The sequence below is a fragment of the Phoca vitulina genome, unplaced genomic scaffold (assembly GCF_004348235.1).
Source record: "Phoca vitulina isolate PV1807 unplaced genomic scaffold, GSC_HSeal_1.0 scaffold1, whole genome shotgun sequence".
NCBI lineage: Eukaryota > Metazoa > Chordata > Mammalia > Carnivora > Phocidae > Phoca > Phoca vitulina.
Window position 1 is genome coordinate 2,445,914 of NW_022589704.1, and position 23,518 is coordinate 2,469,431.

At 49.8% G+C, this 23,518-nt stretch overlaps 1 protein-coding gene across 8 annotated transcripts in view; it reads left to right on the plus strand.

The window, feature by feature from the left end:
• HDAC4 (histone deacetylase 4) overlaps window positions 1-23,518 on the plus strand; it is a 297,060-nt gene that overhangs the window by 119,844 nt on the left and 153,698 nt on the right. For 5 of the 8 annotated variants that reach the window (XM_032390141.1, XM_032390320.1, XM_032390226.1 and 2 more), the window contains one exon: window positions 20,881-20,952. The exons of 1 other annotated variant lie outside the window; for it this stretch is intronic. In XM_032390141.1, coding sequence (XP_032246032.1) covers window positions 20,881-20,952 — 72 coding nt within the window. 2 more of the 8 variants (XM_032390575.1, XM_032390488.1) reach the window with 2 other exon arrangements.

Here is a 23,518-nt window from a genome sequence, read left to right on the forward strand (position 1 = left end):
GTCTCCCCACCAGCTCTGCCACGAAGCTGTACTGAATTCTGTCAAATGTTTCTTTTGCTCTGTTGAGATGATCTAAATTTTATTTTGTTAATTGGTTAATTACAGATTTTTTTTTTGAATAGCAAACCAACCTTTGATTTCTCAACTGAAACCATATTGACAAAAATGTAGTATTCTATATGTTGTTGGAGTCAGTTTGCTAATACTTTATGATTGCTGCTTTTGTGTTGAAGAATAAGTTTGACAATTATTTTTTTTATAATTACCTTGTCAATTTTTGGTATCACAGTAATGCTGTCTCATGAAAAAAGTTGAGTAAGTTTTCTCTTTTTATATTCTTGATGGTTTTGTGTAAGATTGGAATTATCTCTTAGTTGAAAGTCTTGATAGAACTTTGCTGTGAAGTCATCTATGTCTGGAGGTGTCTTTGGGGGAGGTTTCTTTCTTTCTTCTTCTAAATTATAGATTATATTTCTTTTAAAGCTGTTGGACTATTTGGGTCTTCTATTTCTTCTGATGTCACTTTTGGTAAGTTGTATTTTTCTAGCAATTTTTCTATTTTATCGATACAGTAGACTCTTGAACAACTTGAGGGTTTGGGGTGCTGCCCCCTGAAGTTGAAAATCACATAAAACTTTTGACTCCCCAGAACTTAACTACAAATAGCCTACTATTGACCAGAAGCCTTACTGATAACATAAACGGTTGATTAACACATAGTTTGTATGTTATTTGTGCTATAGGCTGTATTTTCACAATAAGGTAAGCTACAGAAAACAAAGGGTTTAATAGGAGAAAATCATGAGAAAATACATTTATAGCACTGTCCTGTAGTGAAAAAAAAATCTGTATACAAGTGAACCTGTGCAGTTCCATCCAGTATTGTTCAAGGTCAACTCTTTGCATAAAGATTCTTTTTTTTTTTTTTTTAAGATTATTTATTTATTTATTTGACAGAGAGACACAGCGAGAGAGGGAACACAAGCAGGGGGAGTGGGAGAGGGAGAAGCAGGCTTCCCGCGGAGCAGGGAGACCGATGTGGGGCTCAAACCCAGGACCCTGGGATCATGACCTGAGCCAAAGGCAGATGCTTAACGACTGAGCCACCCAGGCGCCCCTGCATAAAGATTCTTGTAAGATTCTCCTGTTTGTCATTTTAATCCCTGCAGGACCTATAGCAGGGTTCCTTCATCTTGTCACTGTTGACATTTGGGGCCAATTAGTCATGGGTTTTGAGGTGCTGTCCTGTGCGGTAGGGGATGTTTGTCAGTATGTCTGGAATTGACCCACGGGATGGAAACAGAATTCCCCTTCCCAGATGTGACCTTCAGAATCTTTTTTTTAAATCATTTTTCACAAGAGATCTTTTCCATTTTATTAATCTTTTGAAAGAACCAACTTTTGGTTTTGTTAATCCTATTTATATCTCTTTTCTATTTCATGATTTTTGCTCTTTATTATTTCTTTGCTTTCTTTGAGTTTAGTTTGCTGTCCTTTTCCAAACCCTGGAAACAGAGTCTGACTATGCACACCTGAGGCCATGCTCCTGCCAGCATGGCTTTAGCTTATCTAGCTCTCTGTCATGAGGCAAGGCCCCATGACCTAGCTCCTCCTTATCTTGCACTTGTGTTTTCTGAAGAAGTCCTCCGTCAAATATTGATGTTCAGAGTGTATTTTGTCAAAGACTCAATCCCCCTGTATGAATTAGAGAAAGAGAGGAGTAGCATAAGATGAGTAGCAGTGTATCTGGGAAAATCAGTCTGCCTGAAAGTGGAACTAATAGCTAAGTTAATAATAATTGAAAGGGGCATTAGAAAGTTTAGCCTGTTATTTACCCAAAGAATAATTTCTCTGAATAGGTATTTTGGAGTTTCAATGGCAAATTTGTGTGTGAGTAGATACTTATTTTGAGGGACATCTGAAAGTATCTAGGTTCTTTCTTCAGAGCCCATTCTTTGAAGACTCTTGGTCTACTGGGTCTGACTGGTGATATATCTGCATTCCATACAAATGGAATGGTAGACTTAGTATTATTAAGGTTTTGAGGTCAAACAGTTTCCAATATTTTTTTTTAAGATTTATTTATTTATTAGTTGAGAGAGAGAGAGTGAGCGAGCACGGCAGGAAAGGGCAGAGGGAGAGGGAGAGAATCTTAAGCAGACTCCCCACTGAGCATGGAGCCCAATGCAGGGCTCCATCTCACAACCCTGACATCATGACCTGAATTGAAATCAAGAGTTGGACACTTAATCGGCTGAGCCACCCAGACACCCCTGTTTCCAGTATTCTTGGTTGGGTAGAGATTTGGAAGTTGAATATATTTGAAATTTGAAGGACCTCAGGTCAAGTCTTATCGTATCTGTTTCCCCATTTGTAGTATGATTTACCCATCCATCCACCCACCCATGCAGTCTCTGTTTTTGTTGAACTAGTCATTGTCTTAGGGTCATGGACGCAAAAACTAACGAGATTTTTTTCCTTATTAGCAGCTCTCAATCTTGGGGCAGAGGCAGAAAAGTATTAGTCCGGTGATCTTAGGATGTCTGTGTTGGCAGGGAGCCTTCTGGATCACCATTCTCATCAGCGATGGAGAATGCTCCTGGGGTGAGGTTGTAGCTTTCTGAGAAGAGCCAGCCTCGGTTCTAGGTTGGGTGCTCTAAGGGAAGCCTGATGCCACCCAGTTTTTTCTTTCCAACATGTGTTGTTCTTTTGAGTATATTTTCTTAGCAAAGGAATTTATAAAAAGCAGTCCTAATTTTTTCCTTATTCAAAACTATTAAAAAAGAAAAATCCCCCACACAAAGTCAAACCTCTCCAGAAGTAAATTCTAGAATTCATTCTTGGGTTTGTTTCTCTCTTGCCTTAAGAGTGAAGAAGCCTCCCCAGGAACCCCTCCACACTTGCTTGTGTTCTGCTCTCTTCCGTGAACTTTTTGTGACTCTGGCTCTCTGGAAATCTGTTTCAGACTCTGAAGAGCAGCTGGAACACACTTGAGCCGCTCAGCACAGACTACAAAGTGATGGCATTGCCTGTGCGACACAGATGCTGTTTGCATTCAAATAAAAGACAAACATAATATTTGCATTAATAAAGAGCCTTTGCAAAAGTGTTTGCATAAAGTGGTTCATCCTTTTCCAAGAGCTGGTTACTTTTAACTAATTTCTGAGTGTAGCAAAGGATAAGCAATCTTTTGCTGATTATTTTTCACAAAGAGTTGCTTTTGCACAAGTGTAGCTGATTTCAGAGAAGGGCTCTCCACATGCAAATGTGGTGTCAGGTGGAACCCTTCACTGATTGCTGTCAGTCATCTTCTTGGTAGATTTTTGTGTTTAAAAGTGGGATTGATGAGCTATTCCCCAGTTCTCGGTGCTACTAAACTTTGCTTCTGCAAAGAATTTTGTAGAGTTACTCAAACTGGGCCATATTTCCATGCTTGCCTCCATTTTATAATGACAAGAAGCCACATGGTTGGTTGGTGTGTGAGTGCTTGGGAACTTATGTGGTGCAATTTAAAAAACAACTATATTTAATTCTGATTTCGTTAATGAGGGCTGTGTCAGAGTAAAGGTAAAGAAACCAGAGCAAAGGAGAAGTGATGGTCTATAAAGAAGTAGAGCCAGAAAGAACATGTCCTAAGTCCTGCATGATTCTTCTAACACGAACTACCAATTTGCCCATGAATTTCCCAGCTGTCCAAGTGAAGAGAGAACCTTGTTTGTTTTTAGGATTTATGTTGTTCTTAAGAGGAAGCGGACGTGGTGTTTCAGACAGTAACTCTGAAGCACACACAGGCACACACACATGCACACATGGATGCACACACACCTGAAACAAGTCTGAGGAAACAGCATTACACAGAGCGGAAACTTGATGTTAACCGCTCATTCCACGTTCCCCCAGTGGTGCACCTCACAGCTGCTCCTAGCATCTCATTCTTCAGTTTGGATACGAGTTTCATCTTTCTGAAATAAGCCTTTAGTTGTGAAGTCCGCAGTGGTTTCCAAGGGGTAAACACTCTCTGTTTGTCAGAGAAGTGTCTCTTTTCTCCCTCTTCCTTGAATGATAGTTTAGCTGGGCGTGGAACTGTGGGTGACACATAGTGCACTCCGCGCTTTGAAGACGTTTTACTGTCTGCTGGTATTTTGTGTCGCTGTCAGAAAGTTAGCTCTCGATCCACTGGTTGTTTCTTCCTGCGTGATCTCTCTTTTCTGACCTGGGGCTTTTATGATCTTGGTTAGGTTTTGATGGACGTGCAGATATTTTGTTACAGTGTGTCCAGCCGTGGATTCGCTTGCTGATCCTGCTTTGGGTTTAGCATGCTTTCTAAACTGAAGGACTCTTAAGTCTCTGGGATTCTGGAATAGTGTCATTATCTATTTGACTGTTACCTCTTTAGCATTTTCTCCATTCTTCACTTTAAGAATTCGTGCCAGGCCTATATCGGATGTCTCATTCTTTTGTCCATGCCTGTCTTTTCCCCCTTTTTTGTGCTGCATTCAGGTCACTTATGTAGATCTGTCATCCAGCTCATTATTTCTGTCTATTGCTATGTCTGATTTGCTCTTTTCAACTCTAGAAAATTATTTTTATTCTTTTAAAAAAACTTTCTATTTTTCCAGGGTTTCTTTCTTTCATTATAATCTTTCCCTCATTGAATGCCTTACTTTAAAAAAAATGCATGTTTTGTAGTCTTTTCCATATTGTTTTAATATTTGTAGATATTTTACAGTCATTTCTCTATTGTGTTGGCTAATTCTGGCATAGTGGGTTGTTCCCATGCATCATTTGTGATTTTCAGTTTTTATTGCAAACTCTTATTTAGGAAGGCTTTCCCCTCCTTCCCTGCCTCTCTCTCTTCCTTCTTCGGGTGTCTCCTGAGAGACATTTTTCCTTGCTTTCCTGGGGCTCCAGGCTTTTGCAATTCTGGACTGGTTTTTAATCCTAATTTCTAGACCTAGGATTCCAGAGCTGCCCAAGTGATGTGACTCTGGAGACCACACCCTCATGTGTTTGAGGCTCTTGCCAGAGAACTCCCAGCAGCCCTCCTCTGCCTCCCTGGCCAGGTGGGTGGGGTTGTCCAGAGTTCTGACCTCACGCAGGTCTCAGCTCAATGGCTCCGTCCAGGACAAGCTCCTGACCGCATCTCCTGCCCCCCCACCCCCACCCTGGGCCAGTTCTACTGACTCTTTGGCCCCAGGGATAGGCAGCTGGATCTTGGTGCATTTGCCAGAGTACCTTTATTTTGCTTTTCTCTCCTGGTAACTGGGGTCTTCTCTTTCTTTTGAGCTCAAGTCTGTATGTGAAATCAGGGTGGGATTCTGTCCTATCTTATAGTCATCATTTCTATATTCTTGTGGTGGGAGGTGAGGAGTCCTCATTATAGCAGGGTTCAGGAAGCTAAAGTTCTAATGAACTTTGCATATTGTTCAACTCTATTTGGGACCCTAGTGGGATCTGTGTTTTCTTTTCTTTTTTTTTTTTTTTAAGATTTTATTTATTTATTTGACAGGGAGAGACACAGCGAAAGAGGGAACACAAGCAGGGGGAGTGGGAGAGGGAGAAGCAGGCTTCCCGCTCAGCAGGGAGCCCGACGTGGGGCTCGATCCCAGGGCCCTGGGATCATGACCTGAGCCGAAGGCAGACGCCCAATGACTGAGCCACCCAGGCGCCCCGGGATCTGTGTTTTCCAAACTGTGAAATTGGTTTATGCCACAGTGTCCCTACTGTTCAGAGCAGCCTCCAAGCAGCACAGACCCATCCTCTGTTGTTTCCTCACTTCCTCTTGTTTTATAGTCAAGTTTAAAGCTGACCCTTTGTTCTTATTATGTGTGGATATTTAAATGCCGTATCGGTCATAACCAAGTGCCCACCTAAGGGTGCTCATTTGATTGATTAATTATCCCCCCAAGGTGCTCGTTTTATTTTATTATCTTAAAAAATATTTTATTTATTTATTTGTCAGAGCGAGAGAGAGCACAAGCGGGGGTGGGGGGCAGAGGAGAAGCAGGCTCCCCCGCTGAGCAGGGAGCCCGATGTGGGGCTCGATCCCAGGACTCTGGGATCATGACCTGAGCCCAAGGCAGACACTTAACCAACTTAACCAGGCATTCCCAAGGTGCTCATTTTAATTACAGATTATCTTCTTGCCCACAGAGTTGGACATAATCTGTCTCCATAGGTGTAAAAACCAAAGAAATTGGTTAGAGATTAAGAAAGACTGCTTTTTGGTTTTGTTTTGGTGTAATTTCTATAAATTTCCTTTGTCCCATGATTCTATGCATTGTCACAAACTAAGACAGTGGTATGTGATTTTTCGTCTTAGTTGAAGGTTGAACAATATGAAACGAATCTGTTCTAGAACTATTATAATATCTTATGAAATGAAGATACTGAAGGTATTTTTCAATTCAACATAATCTATAAAGTAGGTAAACTCTTGGGATGGGCACGTGTATCAGGCTACTGCTCTGCTTACCCAGTGCTGAGTGCAGCAGATGAGACACCTTCCGCGAAGTGTGAGGTGTGACGGCTTACCCAGGTGGGGCCTCCAGCCACCAGGTCAACGGGCTCCTCATGGGACCATGGGCAAGTGAAAACTGTTGGTTTTCTTGTAGAGAACAAGTAAGAGTGGACAGTAAGGGTCTGGATGATAAGAGTGTGCACATATATGTGGGAGGAGGGAGGAGAGAAATGATTTTATTTCTACTTTTTTCCTTAACTCGAACATTACTCAATTTTAAAACACAGAAGATAAGGGATTATAGTCTAAAAATTTGGATATAATTTCTGTTCTTTTTAAAAAGTTTTTTTAAAAGATTTTATTTATTTGAGAGTGAGAGAGAACACGGGAGGGGGAAGGGTCAGAGGGAGAAGCAGACTCCCCACTGACCAGGGAGCCCCATGTGGGGCTCGATCTCAAGACCCTGGGATCAAGACCTGAGCCCAAGGCAGACGCTTAACCAACTGAGCCGCCCAGGTGCCCTATAATTTCTGTTCTTAGGACAATGAAGCTTTCAAAGTTTGGGAAGGTTGTTTAAAAAGCCATGTTTAATTTACTGGCTGTTTAGAAATAGTGAGCTGCTTTCCAGTGTGGCGTGGGGCGGCACCTGCGCTTAAAGGAAAACAGGCAAGGAGGGTGGTGGGCACAGACCTACGGGCCCGTCCTCGAGAGGGGCTTCTATAGGACCTCAGAGCTCTTGCAGGCAGAGCTTCCTTACTGTTCTGCACTTTCTCTTGTGCCTTTTAATTTTCCGCTTTAATTACTGCAGACACCTGGGAAATAACCAACCTTAAGAAGGGCCGTGAAGGTCGGAGGGCCGTGAAATTCGGAGGGCCTACTCCACAGCTTTGTTACACAGGGAGCCAAATCTATCCTCTCGGTCCTGTGAGGAGAGGAGTGTCATCGCACCCATTTTACAGATGTGGACAACGGAGCCCACACTGGCCAGGTTGTTTTGTGCTCAGGGGCCCGTAGGAGAGGATCCGACTGTTGGTGCCAGGCGCCCGGGCTTTGTGTTCATGGGCAGAACCTGGGTGCCACCCACTGCAGTCCTGACTCCTCAGTCGTTATGCAGAAACCACAGGCCGAAAAGTGTAAGGACAGAAATCCATGCCCTGTCACTGAATGTCGAACAGCAAACTGCTACTCCCCCGGGAGCTCTATTTTTAGAAGATTAAAATAGAACCCGATACAGTTTGATCACTGTATTTTTAGAAACTAAAGTTTGTGTTGTATGGAAACAGATATAAAAGGAATAACGATAAGGTTTAGTCAGTCTTGATTTGGGGGAAGTAGTGATTCGTAGAGTGTATCCATACTGCGTATAACAGAAAGGCAATACAGATTTCACAGACTGTAGACCAGCTTTGTTGGAACGAGGGGTGTGCTGTAGTCTCCTTGAATGAAGTACTAATGACCGAATTATCCTGAAAACAGGCACAGACCTTGAGTGACTAGTGGTCTTGTGCGGTGGCTGTGAGGAGGCCGAGTGAGACCGTGCGCAAGAGGGAGTGCTGGGGGCCGCCGGGGGCCGGGGGTGTGCACAGCGGCTGAAATGCTGACCGCTTGGCATTCGGGTGCTGTGATTTGTGTGTCCCCCTGTTATAAAATTATGTTTTAAATATTTTAGAAGATACAATTTTTACAACAGTGTGTTCTATATTATTAGGTAGTACAAAACTTGGAGAAAATAAAACTTAACTGAAATGGTTTAAGCTTAATCACAGAAACCACTCCACACATCCCCAGCTCCCCGGCTCCCCAGCCCCTCAGCCTCTCAACCCTGCAGCCCCTCAGTCCCCCAACCACCCAGGCCCCCAGCCCCCCAGCTCCCCAACCCCCCAGCTCCCTAGCCTCCCAGCCCCCCAGCTTCCCAGCTCCCCTGCCTCCTGGCCCCTTAGCCCTGTAGCCCTGCAGCCTCCCAGCCCCTCAGCCCCCCAGCCCTTCAGCCCTTCAGCCCTTCAGCCCCTCAGCCCCGCAGCCCTTCAGCCCCTCAGCCCCCCAGCCCTGCAGCCTCCCAGCCCCTCAGCCCCACAGCCCCCCAGCTCCCTTGCCCCTCAGCCCCACAGCCTCCTAGCTCCCCAGCTCCCTGGCCTCCCGGCCTCTCAGCCCCTCCTCCATAGTCCTCCAGTTCTCCAGCTCCCCAGCCTCCCAGTCTCCCAGTTCCCCAGCTCCCCAGGCCCCCAGCACCCTGGCTCCCCGGCCTCCCAGCCCTAGTGCCACAGGCTGGCTCACTGCTGGTGCTCTGAGCTCCAGGCTCTGGAAGGACCAGGTGTTCAAGGCCTTTCTAAGCTGCAGGTGCTGGCCTAATTCATGAGACAGTCCTCCGTTGTCCTTCTGCTGACACCTCTGGCAGTAGGCCCCTAGAACATGACAGTCCAGTGTCAGGCTCCTGAAAATGACCCTTCCCATCCAGGTTGCTGGCAGGTGGGTGGAGCATGGCCGCTTCTGGCGGAGAGGTTAAGATGTCAGGAGAGCCGGATGTGACGTGTCATGGCTGATAGTGAGGGCCTTCTGGATGCTTCCACACCACTGACCTGCAATTTGGAACAGTATTCTGATTCTGTACCCACTGTTCCAGCCCCAAGACGAGCTGCCAGAGGGAGGTTTGAGCCCATGGCAGCCACCAAGCAGCACCAAGACGAGCTCGAGGAGCCAGAGACATGGAGCTGCCCTCGCTGAGCTGCCGGGGAGGGCAGGTGTTTGGGTCACACTGACGGGAGTTTCTTGTCACCTCGGCTGCTTTCAGCAGGGGCTCTGGGCTCTCCGGGTGCATGTCCAAGGTTGGAGACGTGGGTACTGAGGGTGAAGGGTGTTAGGACTTGCCCCCCCCACCCCCCGCAGTGCCCGGTCTGGAGCACTTGGCTCCAGAGAGATGAATGAAATGAAACCAGGGCGTTTGATGTAACCAGAGGACATCTGTGTCCCACAGCGGGAAACATGTAGCAACTGGAAAATGTGACAGGTGCCACCAGTGTGGCTGCCATTGTGGAAGAGGCCCCCCTCCCCCTGGCAGCGGGTCGGCTGAGGTCTGGTGCTGCACGTGGGGCTGCACTCTGAGACAGACCTTCCACCTGGATCATCGTTCCAGTGAGGACAAACTAGATTTTTGTGGGGGAGAGACATGAACACCAGTATGAAGCAGTCAGCTAGAAAGATGAAACCTGTTTTCACCACTTAAATGTACTTTATGCCCTTTCTTTCCTGACCCAAGATTCCTGCATGGAGCGAGTATCATTTCATACGAAGTTCCCTCTGTAGAAGAGATTAGCGCATATTCCAGAAGCCCCACCCAAGAGGCTAGGTGTCTGGATGGCGGGAGTTGGGTGGAGAGCAGCATTAGGGCTTATAAACCAGCTACTTGAGCTCCATATGCTAAACTAAAACATCAAGTTGCGTTTTGACCCGCTGACACAAATCCTGAACAGTTTGGTGCCCCCTTCCCCCTGAAAGTCATAAAGTCACAGTCAGAGGTGATTTAGAAGTTCTGTTTGCTCTTCGGAATGACCAGTAGGTCTCTCAGAATTCAGTCCAGTGCAGTCTGTGCTGGGACCTTCCCTCCCAGCAGGCATGACCCCGCCCGCCCACCTGCCCCTCTTCCCTTTGTCTCGTTTCTCAGGGAGGTGCTTTGTCTCCTAACACCTGTGTCTGGTCCACTAAAGTCCTGGTGGGTTAACCTGCAAAATATACCTCAAGTCGGACCACGTTTCCGCTGCATGCCCACCAGCCTCTCTAGCCTTGGATCTTAGAAACAGCCTCCTGGGCTCTTCTTGCCGCCTCCATGCTCCCTCCTCAGGGGCCCTGGTCCTGCTTACTGTTCTACGTGGCAGCTGAAATGAGCCTTGAGGACAGAAGTTAGAACTTGAGTCTTGAGGTGACTTTCGGGACCTGTGGCCTGGCCCCTCTCACTTTGCCCCTGGTCACTTGGCTCCTGCCCAGTGGAACCCACCCAGTTTGTTTCACCTCAGGGCCTTTGCACTCGCTGTTCCCTTGCCTCGGGGGAGATAGTGGACATGGCTCCCTCTTGCATATCACTCAGGGGTCACCCCATCACAAGCCCCTCTTGGATCACTGTATCTAAGAAATAATCTCCAATCACATTCTTCCCGTGTGGATTTTGTTTCCAGCACATGATACCGCACCATCTGTTTGTACGTGTCATTTCTTCTTCACGAGTGGAAGGCTGGGGTACTGGGACTTGATATCATTGGAGACTGTATCCCCAGCGTTAGGATGGTTGCTCAATAACCAGCTCAGTGCTGTCTGTTCAACACGTGGACGAATGGTGGGGTGCGGACGCTGTGGCTTGAGTGGCCAAGTGGGGAGAGAGAGGGCAGTAGACTTGCTTCCCACCTTCATCAGGGTGGCCTTCGTCATGTGTCCCTCCTAGTGTCTTCATCTCTACAATGGGGACAAAGATGTGTTCATGCTGTTTCCCTGCTGAGGACCGAGCAGGTCATGGGAACGCAGCCTGCCCACTGGTGCCTGACCCCTAGTGAGTGCCGGGAATGAGTGTGCCGCGGCTTCCAGTCAACACTGCAAACTCTACTGTTAGTGTTACTGTGTTCCAGCAAGATCTGGCAAGAATAAGAACTGAGAAGAAGGAGATACACTTCTGAAGAGCTGAAGCAAATACTGCCCCACACAGTGCTAGGGGAGAAAGCCTGCGACACAGGCTCTGCAAGGGTTTGCTGGGTGAGGCCCCCCGGGCCGGGCGGTCCCTCCCTCCAGGGCCTGGGGTGTTGAGCGTTACTGGCATCTGCCGCGTGCTCGGTTGCTTCTGAAAGGTTGCATGAAAGGAAGAAGGGCAAAGGACCCTTTTTCTGTGCAAAGAACAAGAGAGGCTTTTAGAAGCCAGTGTGGCTGGGGCAGGGCGAGCGGGGGCCTGGGGCTCCATTTCCCATCTTGCCTGGGTCTCCTGGGCCGTGTCCCTCCGTAGCTGCAGCCCAGCCGCACGGTTCACGTGCCGGAGCGGACTTTCTCCAGTTGGCCATTTTCAGTTTATTGTTAGGAACTCGTGAGTCATTTCTCATGAGCTGCTTATGAATATGTACCTATTTCCCGGCTTCCTGTCACTTAACCACAAACACCTTTCAGCTAATTCTTAATGCCCGGCAGCGTGCAAAGTGCTCTGGGAGAATGGCTTATCCACCCAGTGGTTTTAGCTGCTGACTCACATTTTCAGGAGGTGCTCTTGCCCCAATCGGATGCCTTGGCATGGGCTGCGACGTCTGTCCCACGTGGACACGGGACTGCGCGGTCGCGTCACAGAAGGGCAGGTGAAGTGCACCATTCTTTACACGTGTTATTTTAGTTAACTTCTTGTAGCGGTGTACAGATGGGGAAACTGAGTCCGAGTTTAAATAACATGATTACTGAGGAGGCCGTACAAGGGGTGGAAGCTGGGTCTGACTCTGAATGCCACGGGGCCATGTGACCTGTGGGACCCGGCCTCCTGTTAGTTCAGAAAATAGGCCACCTGCAGAAAAACGCCTGCGGTGGGCTTAACTAGAAAAGGTTGCCTCCGGGCTTCCACACACGTGCAGTTGGAGAAAGTGTGCTTGTCCGCAGGCACATAGCGGGGCTGGTTTTCCGTCTCTGCCAATAACCGCGTTACTTTGTGTCCTTACTAATTTAATTAGTAAGGGACCCCGTCTAGAAAACTCGTGCATGAGTCATCGGGACGCGCAGCTTCACCGTGTCCCTGTGCAGTGCTCCCTGTGGCTTCTGTCTGTTATTTCTCATACAGACTCTGGGAAGGCTGCACATCTTACATGCGAGCTCTCCCCCCCACCCCCCACGCCTCCAGCGCTCTTCAAAACAGCTTTGGAATGACTCACCAATTATGTCCTCCCCACAGGGCAGATGGACATCCTCGAGGGAGCCAAGACTGATCTGTTTTCAAAGGCGGGCGAGGACATTTTCTCCTGATTTCCTAAATCACTTCTGGCTGCTCGAGCGGGGCTGGGCCGCGGGGCGGGGGAGCGGCAGAGAGCTGTCCGGGGTGGGCTGCTGCCGTCGGGGGGTCGGAGAGTGGCCAGACCAGTCCCCGGATGGCCGGCCCGAGACCCGCTGGGAATGTCCGTCCAGGAAGCCTGCCCCCCACCCAGAGAGGGGAGCCGGGCCTGGTCTGGCTTCGAGCACCACGGTGGCCTGCCCTTGGTGCCGGCCACAGAGCTGCCCTCGTGTGCTCACGCCCCGTCCCGCTCTGTCCCTTGCTCGGTCAGTGTTGTCCAGCTCTGGGCTTGAGCTGGACCCGTGGGGACGTGGGGATGGGACAGACCCCACTCTGCCGTCGGCAGCTCCCTTCGGGGCACGGACATGCTGCCTTCATTCCCTTTCTTCCCCTCTCGGCCTGGGGTCAGAGCTCGCCCTGCACTCTCTCCTGTTACCAGAGTTTTCTGGCTGTGTGGACCCTGTCCCCCCATGGAGCTGGTGGGGTAGTGTGTTTCCACTTGTGAATTCTCCCAAAGAAAACTCCTGAGTAGCAGGCTGTGACTCTTCCCTCTGTGGCTCGTCCCGTTCACGTCACGTCAGCCTTTCCTCGAGCTGTCTGGCGCCCGGGCCGAAGCAGAGGGGACATTTGGTCTCGTCTTCCCTGACTCAGCCCTGGGTGTCAGGGAGGTCACCGGGCTGGGCATGTAGAGAAGCAGAGCGTGACTCCCAGGGAGGCCACAGCCTGTGCCACGGGGGCCCCATGGTGGAGGGCGTGCGCCCCGGGTCCTGGGTGCCGCATTCAGCATCCCGTCAGGTGCCCCATCTCAGATGCCCACGACCTGCGTATTGAGTTGTGTGTGAGCCAGGAGGGTTTGCTTGCTCTTGTTTGCACAGCTCAGGGTTGGTAATAACTGAAGACTGTCAGGAATTTTAGCGAGAAAGCTGGTTAGGTGATGACCTAGCTGGAGTTAAGCAGGGGCAAATGCTATTAAATACAAAGTGAGGGCTTATTTCTATTCTTGGCATCTTTTGAAAATACCATGAAAAAATTCACACACAGATGAAAAAAGAGAGACCTTAATGTGTGTAGGGAGCCCCCATGCCTCTCTCCAGCCTTCGAAACCCTGTGCTTTTAGACCATACCCACCTTATCAGCCCCCTCCCCAATCCTCATTTTCTGGAGAATTTAAAACAAACCTGGATGCCACAGCATTTTCCCATAAATACTACAGCATGTATTTCTAACAGATAGAATCCCATTATCACACTCAACAAAATGAATTCCCAAACATCATGTCATGGTTTAGGGTTTACCGGTGGTCTCAGAAAATACCTTTTCACAGTACTTTGTTCAGATCCGGATGCTGGGATTGACGACGTGTCTAGAATAGAACCCGAGGCCGCCTGGCCCCTGGAAGGAGCCAGGGTGTCTTCTCATCCCACACTTGACTGGTCTTAGCTCCTGGTGTCTTTTCAGCACGTTCCTTTCAGCTCCTATTTCCTATAAACTGGGAGCTGGAGCTAGTTTTGATTTTTAGGTGAGGGAGGAGAATACTTCATAGATGAGCCTTGATGTTTTAAAGGTCTGCCCGATCTTCCTAAAGGAAGAGATATTGCTAAGGAGAAAGATTGCATCTTCCATCTTCATTGTTTTCTGATAAATACACATAAACTAATGTTGGACATGCCTCAGGAATCCACAAGATTTAACGCATTAAAGTTTAATTCACATTAATGGGCGGACACAAGCTTTATTGCAGACCTTTGGTAGTTTTCAGGACCGTGCATGGTGGGCTGGGCTGCTGGGGGCTGTCAGCAGGACTCACCGGGGACTGCCTGTTGGGTCTCCCTGAGTTTGTGGGGCATCTGAGTGGTGCCGACTGCCCTGGACTCAGGCACTGCTGGATGTGGTCTGTGGAGGGCGGGCAGGCGGTTCCCAGAGGAGGGCAGGACACTCAGCAAAGGAGGAGGGAGGCTGGCAGGCCAAGTCCTCCTGGGGTGGAGGTTGGAGGCCCTACTGGGGTGGCTCAGGTCAGGCGGAGGGCCTAGGGAGATTTTGAGTATTTTGCTGCCCTCAAGCATCATTTCCGCCTCTGAGGTGGGACATTTCCCTGTAGTGAGCCCCCTTTTATAATTTAAATGAACAAGGGGGTCCAATGTCCAGTGTGGTAATTGTGCAGCTCACTCAGGTTTGGTGCAGGGAAATGGTTGCTTCATGTCAACAGTGTAGGAAGGCACGTTGTCCACTGAATCCAGACCCCAGTGATCCCACCCTGACTTACACTGTATGTGAGGGCTGGTGTGTAGTCGTGCACCTCTCCTGCAGTGTTGTGTGCTGGAGGCCAGAAGTTATCTTCCTTGCTGCCAGGCCTCCACACAGACCGGGATTTCCTTCCATCTTCACTCTGGGCACAAGGCAAGCCATCCTTCACCAGGCAAGAGACCCTCCTAAGTTTTGGTCTCCCATACAAAGGCTTACCTGTTTCTTCAAAGCGTTTTTCCTGCCCTGAGTTTCATACCAGTACACACACACACACACACACACACACACACACACACACCCCTCCCAACACAAATGTCAGGGATATGACTTTTCTCAGTAAGTTAATTTTTATGGAAACCTGGGCTTCTCTCGTTCAGCATCAGTCCCCGGGCCTTCATTCGGTGCCCTTATCCTCCTTTACCCCCACGGCACCAGTCTGTCCTCGAGGCGCGCGTGCTTCCAGATTCGAGAGGGCAGGAAGAGCACCAGCCGCCTCCTCGGGCTGCGGCCCCATTCCGAACACGGTGTGTCGCGGCCTCCCGTGGCAGCACGCCCGGCCCGCACCCAGGAAGCAGTGCTGCCTCTCCCGCCGGAGCATCCTGCTCATCGCGGCGTGCGCGGGAGCAGTAGCGGATGCAGCAGCAGAGCAAAAGCCAAAACTCATACTGGAGCTCAGGCATTTTCGAGGGAAGAACCCCTTCCCTGGCATACATTCTAGCATGTTCCCTGTTAGATTTGAGTTCACACCGGATTAGATGATGGGAGGGGACAGAGGAAAGGAAAGGAATACTGTCATTCTCACTGCTAGAAAATCTGCTGACTGCTCACCAGGCCCAGGGTGGCCCCTGAGACACAGAATTAATTCTCAGCACATCTCCAGGGTGGGCCTGTTGCTGTTCCTGCCTCAGAGATGCGCCCCGGGTCTGAGAAATGAGATGGAGGAGCGCGGGGTCACGCCTTGGGTACAGGCAGAACGGGCTTTGAGCCAAGCTGGTGGTGCCCGGCCCCGCGCACCTTGCTCCTGCCTTCTCCGTGGGGACCCAGAGGCCGGGCTGCCTTCCGTGTCTGGTGCTCCATGCCGCGTCCCCGGGAGCGTGTCCCTCACCGGATCCTAGGAAGTGGATGTGGAAGGGTAGCTGATATCATTGTGGGCAGTGCGGGCTACAGAGAGTGGCTTCATTTCAGAGAACGTTGTGTGGACAGGAAATCAAACAAGCACCTTTACAGTGGGGAGGCCTGACAGACACACGCGGGCCAGGGGACCGACGCCAACCACCCCGGCGATGGGTCCCGTTGGTAGTGTGCGATCTCACGTGATAGGAACATGCAGCCCAGTCCAGTCATGAGGAGAACATCCGACAAGTCCCAGCCCAGGGACATTCAGCAGAGTGCCTGACCCGCACTCCCTCACGTTGTCACTGTCATTAAGAACAAGGGCAGGAGCCTAAGGAGATGTGACACCTCGGGGTCATGTGAGATCCTGGGTGGGGGGCTGGAACCCGGAATACGCGGGGGGCTTCAGTTAACCAGATCTAGACACGCCATCCTCGTCGAAGATGTCCATCGTGGGGGAAGCGGGTATATGAGAACACTCTGCTATTTTTAATTTTTTTGTAAATCCACAACTGTTCTAAAATAAGTTTGTATGAAAAAATAAAAATGGGTAGGAAAATTGGCTGGAATGAAGACTTGGCATTATTACTGCTGCCAGAGGCCTCGGACCCCACTACCGAGTGTCTGAAAACCAGCTGTGCCCGAAGATGAGGGGCCACTGCTGTCCAGGAGCCGGGAGGTGGCACGGTGCCCCCTCACCCCGCCCTGCCGTGGCGCTTTCCCACCTACACCAGATGAGCCACCCTAAGCACAGTTTAGGATGTATTTTATCACGTTATTTTACCTTCATGAGAGTTTCCTGGCATTCATACTTGTGTCGCCGAGAGCCCTTGGTTTGGGAGGCTTGCACGCACACACAGGGAAACGCGAGGAGGAGGAAGGGGTGAGATCAGAAACAGCGCAGGTGTCTCTCAGTGTTTCTGTGCAGATGTAGCATCTGTCCTAGCCAACAGGATAAGGCAAGAAAAAGAAAGAAAAGGAGAACCAAACTGTCACTGTCATAGACGCATGATCCTGCAGGTGGAAAATCCACTTCAGATAAAGGATCGAATGAATGAGTTCGGCGAGGTGCTGGGATGAAAAACCCACATGCGGTGATTTAAATCTACAGTACTGTGTAGAATATGTTACTTAAAATACCAAACATCTAGGAATAAATCTAAAGATGTTTAATACCTCTGCACTCAGAATTCTAAAACATCTTTGATAGAAATGAAGTGAAGTGATATTCCATGTTCACGGATTAGAAGGTGTAATCTTGCTAAGATTCTGTTCTCCCAATTCTAGGTACCTACATGGTCCCAGAGAGTTAGTTAGCCCCCTCCCCTCCCCTCCCACTCTTCCCCTCCCCTTCTTTCTTTTTCTTTTTCTTTCTCTTTTTGTCTTTCTGTCTTTTGGAAGACAAGCTGATTCTAGAACTTATATGGTAAAGGACCCACATCACCCAAGATGATTTCTGAAGAAGAAAATAGGGACTCTTGCCTTGCTAGATATTAAGAGTTATTGTAAAATGACACCAGTTAGACAGTATGATTATTTGCACAGGTATAAACAAATTGGCCAATAGGACAGAGATTTGATGTCTGACAGAACTCGTGTGCTGACCAGCAGTGAAAGTAAGATGTCTTAATAACGTTGATGAGATGTTTGGCTGTTCTCATTGAAAAAACCAAAGACCCCCACCTCACACCGTGTACAAGAGTCAAGAGCAGAGAGATGAGAGACACGTGAAGGGGAAGGCCACAGGACCTGCAGGTGACAGTACGGTAAAATATCTTTGCAGCCTCCAGGTAGGGAAGACTTTCTTCAACCTGACATGAGAAGCAGAAGCTATAAAAGGATTGATGGATGGGACCGTCAAGAAAGGCCGTCTCCGAGATGGTGTCTGTCCCATGTAACTGCCAGAGAATCCATGGTCAGAATTTGTGAAGAATTCCCCTGAATCAGGAGAAAAAAGACAACCTAATTTTTTAAAAAGGGGCCCAAGACTTGAATTAAGAACAGCCGCTAAGTGCGTGGGCAGGGGGTGGGGGGAGATGCTCAGTGTCACAGACCCTCAGGGAAGGGCAGATTTCACCTTAATGAGCTGCTCTCTGGTCCCCACCAGGTAGGACTGTAGTGTGTGAGGCAGGGACAGGAGGCTCTCCCAGTCCTGTATGCAAGTCCTCCCCTCCCTTCCCCTGTTCTCTCCCCTTCCCTCCCCTCCTCTCCTTTTCCCTTCCCTTCTCTCCCCTGCCCTCCTCCTCTCTCTTCTCTCCTCTCCCTCCTCTGCCCTCTCTTCCTCTCCCCTCCCCTTCCTTCCTCCCCGCCTCCCTCCTGCCCTCCCTTCCTCTTTCCTGCCCTCCCTGCCCTCCCCCCTCCCTGCCCCCACTCCTGCCCTCACACTCTCCTCCCCATCTCGTTAGGTAACCCGTGTGTGGATTTTTCATGTAGTATCTTTATTGGTGCAAGAAACATACATTTTTGTGCAGCATTAAAGTGCAGATCCTCTTTAATTCTATATATCAGGGAAGGTGTTGAACCTTTTCATTTAGTGAGGTTTTGGTTTTCTGTGTTATGGATGATGTGGCAGTTGTCACAGAAATTGCTTCAGTCTCCACATTGTGCAAGCGCGGGCTGGCCGAGCTCTTTGGGGTGGGGCAGCGGGGGGCTCCCCTGTCCTGGGGTGGCAGCCGTGCAGGGCTCCTCCGTGTGCCTCACGACCTCTCCCGGGTTCTCCTGGCCCATGTGTCCAGTGCCTGCTTGACCTTCTCAGTGGGTTCCACAGAAGACCCTGTGAATTCAGGGGGGGGGAAGAAAGACATGGACGCGCATCATAGCCATAGGCTGTGCCCCCCTCCACGCTTCAGGCCCCAGGCCCTAGCGTTTCCAGCCCGCAGAACAAAGTGTGCCCCCATCACACGGCAGCGTGTTCTGGTGGGTCAGCAAGCACGTACCTGTGTGCTGGCCATTCAGTGAGGCTACCTCAGTCCAGCGTCCAGACATTCTGTGCAGGAGCCGACTCAGCAAAGCCATACCTTGATTTAAAACACACGGGCGATACTTTTGCATACACATAACCACACATCTTTTTAACTTATACTCTGAATTGATTGCACTGAGATTTGATGCATCTTCCCACTTTAGTGTGGATAAAAGTAACGTGTTATGATGCATCATTTATGCATTTGGTTTTGGAGTAATTAGACCTTTGGGGCTTGGGGCAGACATACACAGCTCAATCCCAAACTCGAGGAAAGGTCTTTATATAAGCTAGGATGCTGGCCTGGCGCGGCCACTAACTGCTCCCGGAATTCGGAGTTTCCTCAGGAAACCTTGCTGGCTTCTTGGCTTCTAAACTGTTTCTGGTTCTGGAGCCTTTGCTCAGCTGGAAGCTGAGGTCCTCCTCTGAACCTAGTTGCAGAGCCCCGAATGGGATGGTTTTCCGAACACCTTGCTCCTGACCCTTGCCCACTGAAAAATAGCAGCTAGATTAGGATTTTCAGAGGGGCCTTCTGAAAGTATTTACAGTGGGATTCAGATTTTTTAGAAAATATACTTTTATGAATTTTGTATTTTTGAAAATGAAATTTTAACTTTATTTATAAACAAAATGAATTTCACATATTTATTTTCAGGAAAAAAGGTTCCAAAGTGCTTTTCTATTACAGTCTCCAGGTCTCTCTCTGAATGGCAGTGCAGGTGCTCATGTGGCATAGTGATAGGCTTACAGGTCGGCACCTGGGCTGTCGGGGGTGGTCCTGGTCCGTGGCAGAAGCCCTGGTGCATGCAGTCAGGGTGAGTGTTTGGGCCTGGTGTTCGCTTCCAGGGTGTTACCCGGCTGGCCGGTCCTCCTCGCTCAGGCAGCCTGGACTGTCTTAGCCCCAGAGGTGCCTGGTGATGGCTAGTAACTGCTGGGATACGTGACTGGTTTGGGGAGACGAGTCTCAGATGCCCCGTGGTGGATTCCCCTGAGAAGGCCTCCCACGCCTTTCCCTCACTTCCTTGGGGGTCTTCAGATCTCAAGAGCACACGTTTGGATCTCCTCCGGGTGATGCTTTCTGTCCTTGGATTGTGAACACTTTCAGAGACGCACGGGGGTTGTGTAACACTACATGTGATGGGTGTGCAAGGGGTTACCCATTTTGGGTGAAAAGTGAGGTTCTAGTACAGTCCGTAGATCTGATGTTATTTGCTCTGTGGTGATTTGAAATTCGGCCTCGGGGAGCTCGTGGCCACTCTGTGAAACCGGCGCTTTCTCCTTCAGTCAGTCACGAGAGTGACCGCCACGTCAGCGTCCTCATGACGCGCCTGTCACTGCAGGCCGGTCTACACCACTTGTCAGGAGCTAATTTTAAACCAAAAGTGTGATTCCTGGAAGTTTTGCCAGAGTTTTCTTTCTTTTCTATCTGAGAGAATATGGAAAATCTCAGGCAGTCTAAAAGCAGCCTGCTCCGGGTTTAGGTGGTGGCCGGCTTCCAGCTCCATCTTTGCGCTCAGCCTGGAGAGAGAGAAACAGGGCCCGAATCCAGGCAGAAAGTGCATTTAAAGAAATGATTGTGAGTACCTGGCCAAGTATTCTTCTGAGAGCGTGTTTGGGTGTCTTCGTTTCCTTTGAGCGCCCCCCAGGCACCCCCACAGCTGTTTTCGGCTGGGCCTCCCAGGACTGTTTCTGTTAACACCCCAGGCCGTTTGTCAGCATCTGGGAAGAGGAGGAGTGGCTCTTGTTTTTTGATCCTCTTACTGCTTGTGGTCTCTGCAGAAAAGCCACTCTGACAAAACAAGTAGGTATAACGTGGCCGCTAAACAGAAATGAGCCTGAACGGCCAAGCCAGATAGATGTCGTAGGCCCAGAATTGCTGTTGGCCATCTTTCACTCGGGGACTATTTTGGTTGTTCTACAAGGGGTTTTTCATTTTCTGATTCAGCAAATAAAAATAATGTATGATGGCATCAAACCTGTTCTCCTTTAAAAGAAGGACACATGCATTTCCATTGTTCGCGAGGAGTCTCCTTACAGACTCTGAGTGTGAAGTATTTGCATTGAAATGAGAGCCCTTTCTGAAGCCTGGTGCTTTCTGTCCTCCAGATGGACTTTCTGGCCGAGACCAGCCCGTGGAGCTGCTGAACCCTGCCCGCGTGAACCACATGCCCAGCACAGGTAAGTCAGCACGCTCGGCCTGGGGGGCTCAGGATCACCCGAAGGGCTGTTTGGAGGCCCCACCACACTGGGGGGGGTCTGGGGGGAGCAGTGTGGGCCATCAGATCCTCTGACCCCTGTGCTCTGCTCCTGGGGTGAAATAGGCCGTCCGTCGTGGAAGTGAATCGGGCATCAGCTTGATGCTCCTGAAGAGGCAGAGAAATGGGGTTCTTTTCTGTCTTGAGTTCCGGAGGGTGTGTTCTTCCCAAAGGTGCCAACTGCTCGTTTGAGATATAACCCCAGACCTGATCCATAGGAGGATCTGTGGGGAAAAGCTCTGAGCTTGAGCTGGGGCCACACGTTCCCTGCCTGGCATGGTCAGGCTGCTGGTAGCCCCGGGACGGCGGGCAGGTCACACCTTCGCCTCGGCCCAGGCTTCTCATGGCCGAGGCCTGTCAGTGACCTTGTCTCCCCGGCGCCTTTTCCTTTTTTTTTTATTAGCAAAAGAACATCAGCTGTGATTATGTTTTTCATTCCATATGCGATCTTTCTAAGTAGCATGCTTTAAGCAATGTTTTCCAAATCTAGATGGCCATGGAAACATTTTTTTTTTCTTTTTCTGTAAAACACTTCCCCCTGCCCCTATCTAGTGTCCTCCAGGATGTTAGCTCACAGCCTGGGCACCGTTTGTCCTGGGCAGGCCGCTCGGCCTTATTGAGAGGAGTAGCCCCTCAAGGCCTGGGTGTGAGTGCACCGTAGAGTCCTGAGCCCGCATTTCAAGACCACACTGCTGGACCCTTGCCTTCACCCTGCACCGAGGCCTCTGTCTCGGTGGTCTTGGCTCTGCGGCATCGCCTTCCTTCCTGGGTGCCACCCCAGGCTTCCTGGGTGCCACCCTGCCCACCCCCTCCGCGAGCGCCCGCCGGGATGGGGAGATGGCAGGCCTGGCCCCCATCAGACCGACCCATTGCCTTGCCTTCCCCAGTCCCCTTAAACAGAGGCTGGAAGTGTCAAGGAAGGGAAATCCTTCTTTGCACAGTGATTCTCCGCGGTCTGCCAAGGCTCGGTCCTGGCGTCTCCCCACACACAAAGCTCCTGTTATTTCTCTGCAAAGGCCCCTGGATGGCGCTCTGGCGCGCCGTGTCCCTGGGGCCGGCGCTTGCCTGGCCGCCCCCCCAGGATGCTCACAGCCCGCTCTGTCTTCTGTTTTCATGCCTTTTCTCCACCCTCCTCCCACACGCCTTGACTTTGACCCCAGGTTCAGGGAAGGTGGCTTCACAATCGCCTGTGAGACACTCAGGTTTTAATTTCAGCCCATGTAAAGTAAACCGTGCCCATTTTCACTTCCTCTTGAGTTCACTTCGCCAGTGTTAGTGTTGCTTAAACATGGAATCCTTGTGTGGTTGGGCATATTAAGGCAGGTTCCTAGCGCTCCCCCAGGTGTGGGGCAGAGGAGGAGACTTTCCAGACAGCCCCATGGGCCATGGAAGTATGTGTTGTTTCCAAGTGGACCAGAAAGAGGTGGGCTCCAGATTAATTTTCTGGCTTGGGAAGGACACACGGCCTGTTGAGACCTGATAAAGGACTCCCCCTGGCTTAGTGTGAGATCGCCCGTGGACTCAGATTCGTACTGAGGCCTGACCTTATTAGGCTGATCGTTCATTTTGTGGATGGGGATAATAATGCCTTCTCTGCAGGATTCTTAAGAGGATCACACATATGTGTCTGATTTTTAGTAGTTCCTGGATAGATGTCATCTCTTCATGTCCCGTTGACAGACACAACGGCATGTGACTTAACTGTGACAGAGCCGGTTCAGGATCTTGGGATGGTCCTGATGGGCCTCTTCTTTGAGGGGGCCCACCCAACTTGAGAAATGGTGTCTTGGGGAGCGTGCCCCTGTGACATTGAAGCAAGTCATTTAACTTCCCGGTCGCCAGATCCCCATTGGTCAGAGTTGGATAATACTGCGTTTCCTGCCTCACCTGTGGTCAGCATCTGCGCTGCCCACGCCCATGGGCAGCCGGCAAGGAAGGAGGTGCGTGCGCGCTGGTGGGTGTGACGGTCACAAAGCTGGCGCGTCGAGGGCTGCTTCAGTGAAGGGCCTTCTTCACCACTCGGTGCTTGGTCATTCCACCCCACCAGAAACTACATCCTACAAGAAAACAGAACTTGAAACTTAATGTGAAAACTTCTTTACAGCCACATTGTCACAATACAGGAGTAGAAACGTTCTTCAACGTACTTTTCTGTCAATCCCAGTTTGCCCCGGGAGATTTCCTCACAATTGAGTTTGACCTTGAGTACCCTCATGACGCTCGGCAGTGTGAGAACAAACCCATACGTGTATGTGATTTGCAGCAATGACTCCAGCCTTCACATGGAAACTCGTACTGTGAGTGGGGAAGGGCGCAGACGGCCCTCCCCACTGTTGGTCTAGTCCCACTGCTGGGCCGTTCTGCTTGTGAATGGCGCCATCTGATACTGGTTCTCTTTACGTGCAGTCAGTCCTTATGCAGTCTGACGTCAGATAGAAAGTCCTGTCTTTTATTTGTGCACCATCTTCGATGGAGACGTGGAATAATTC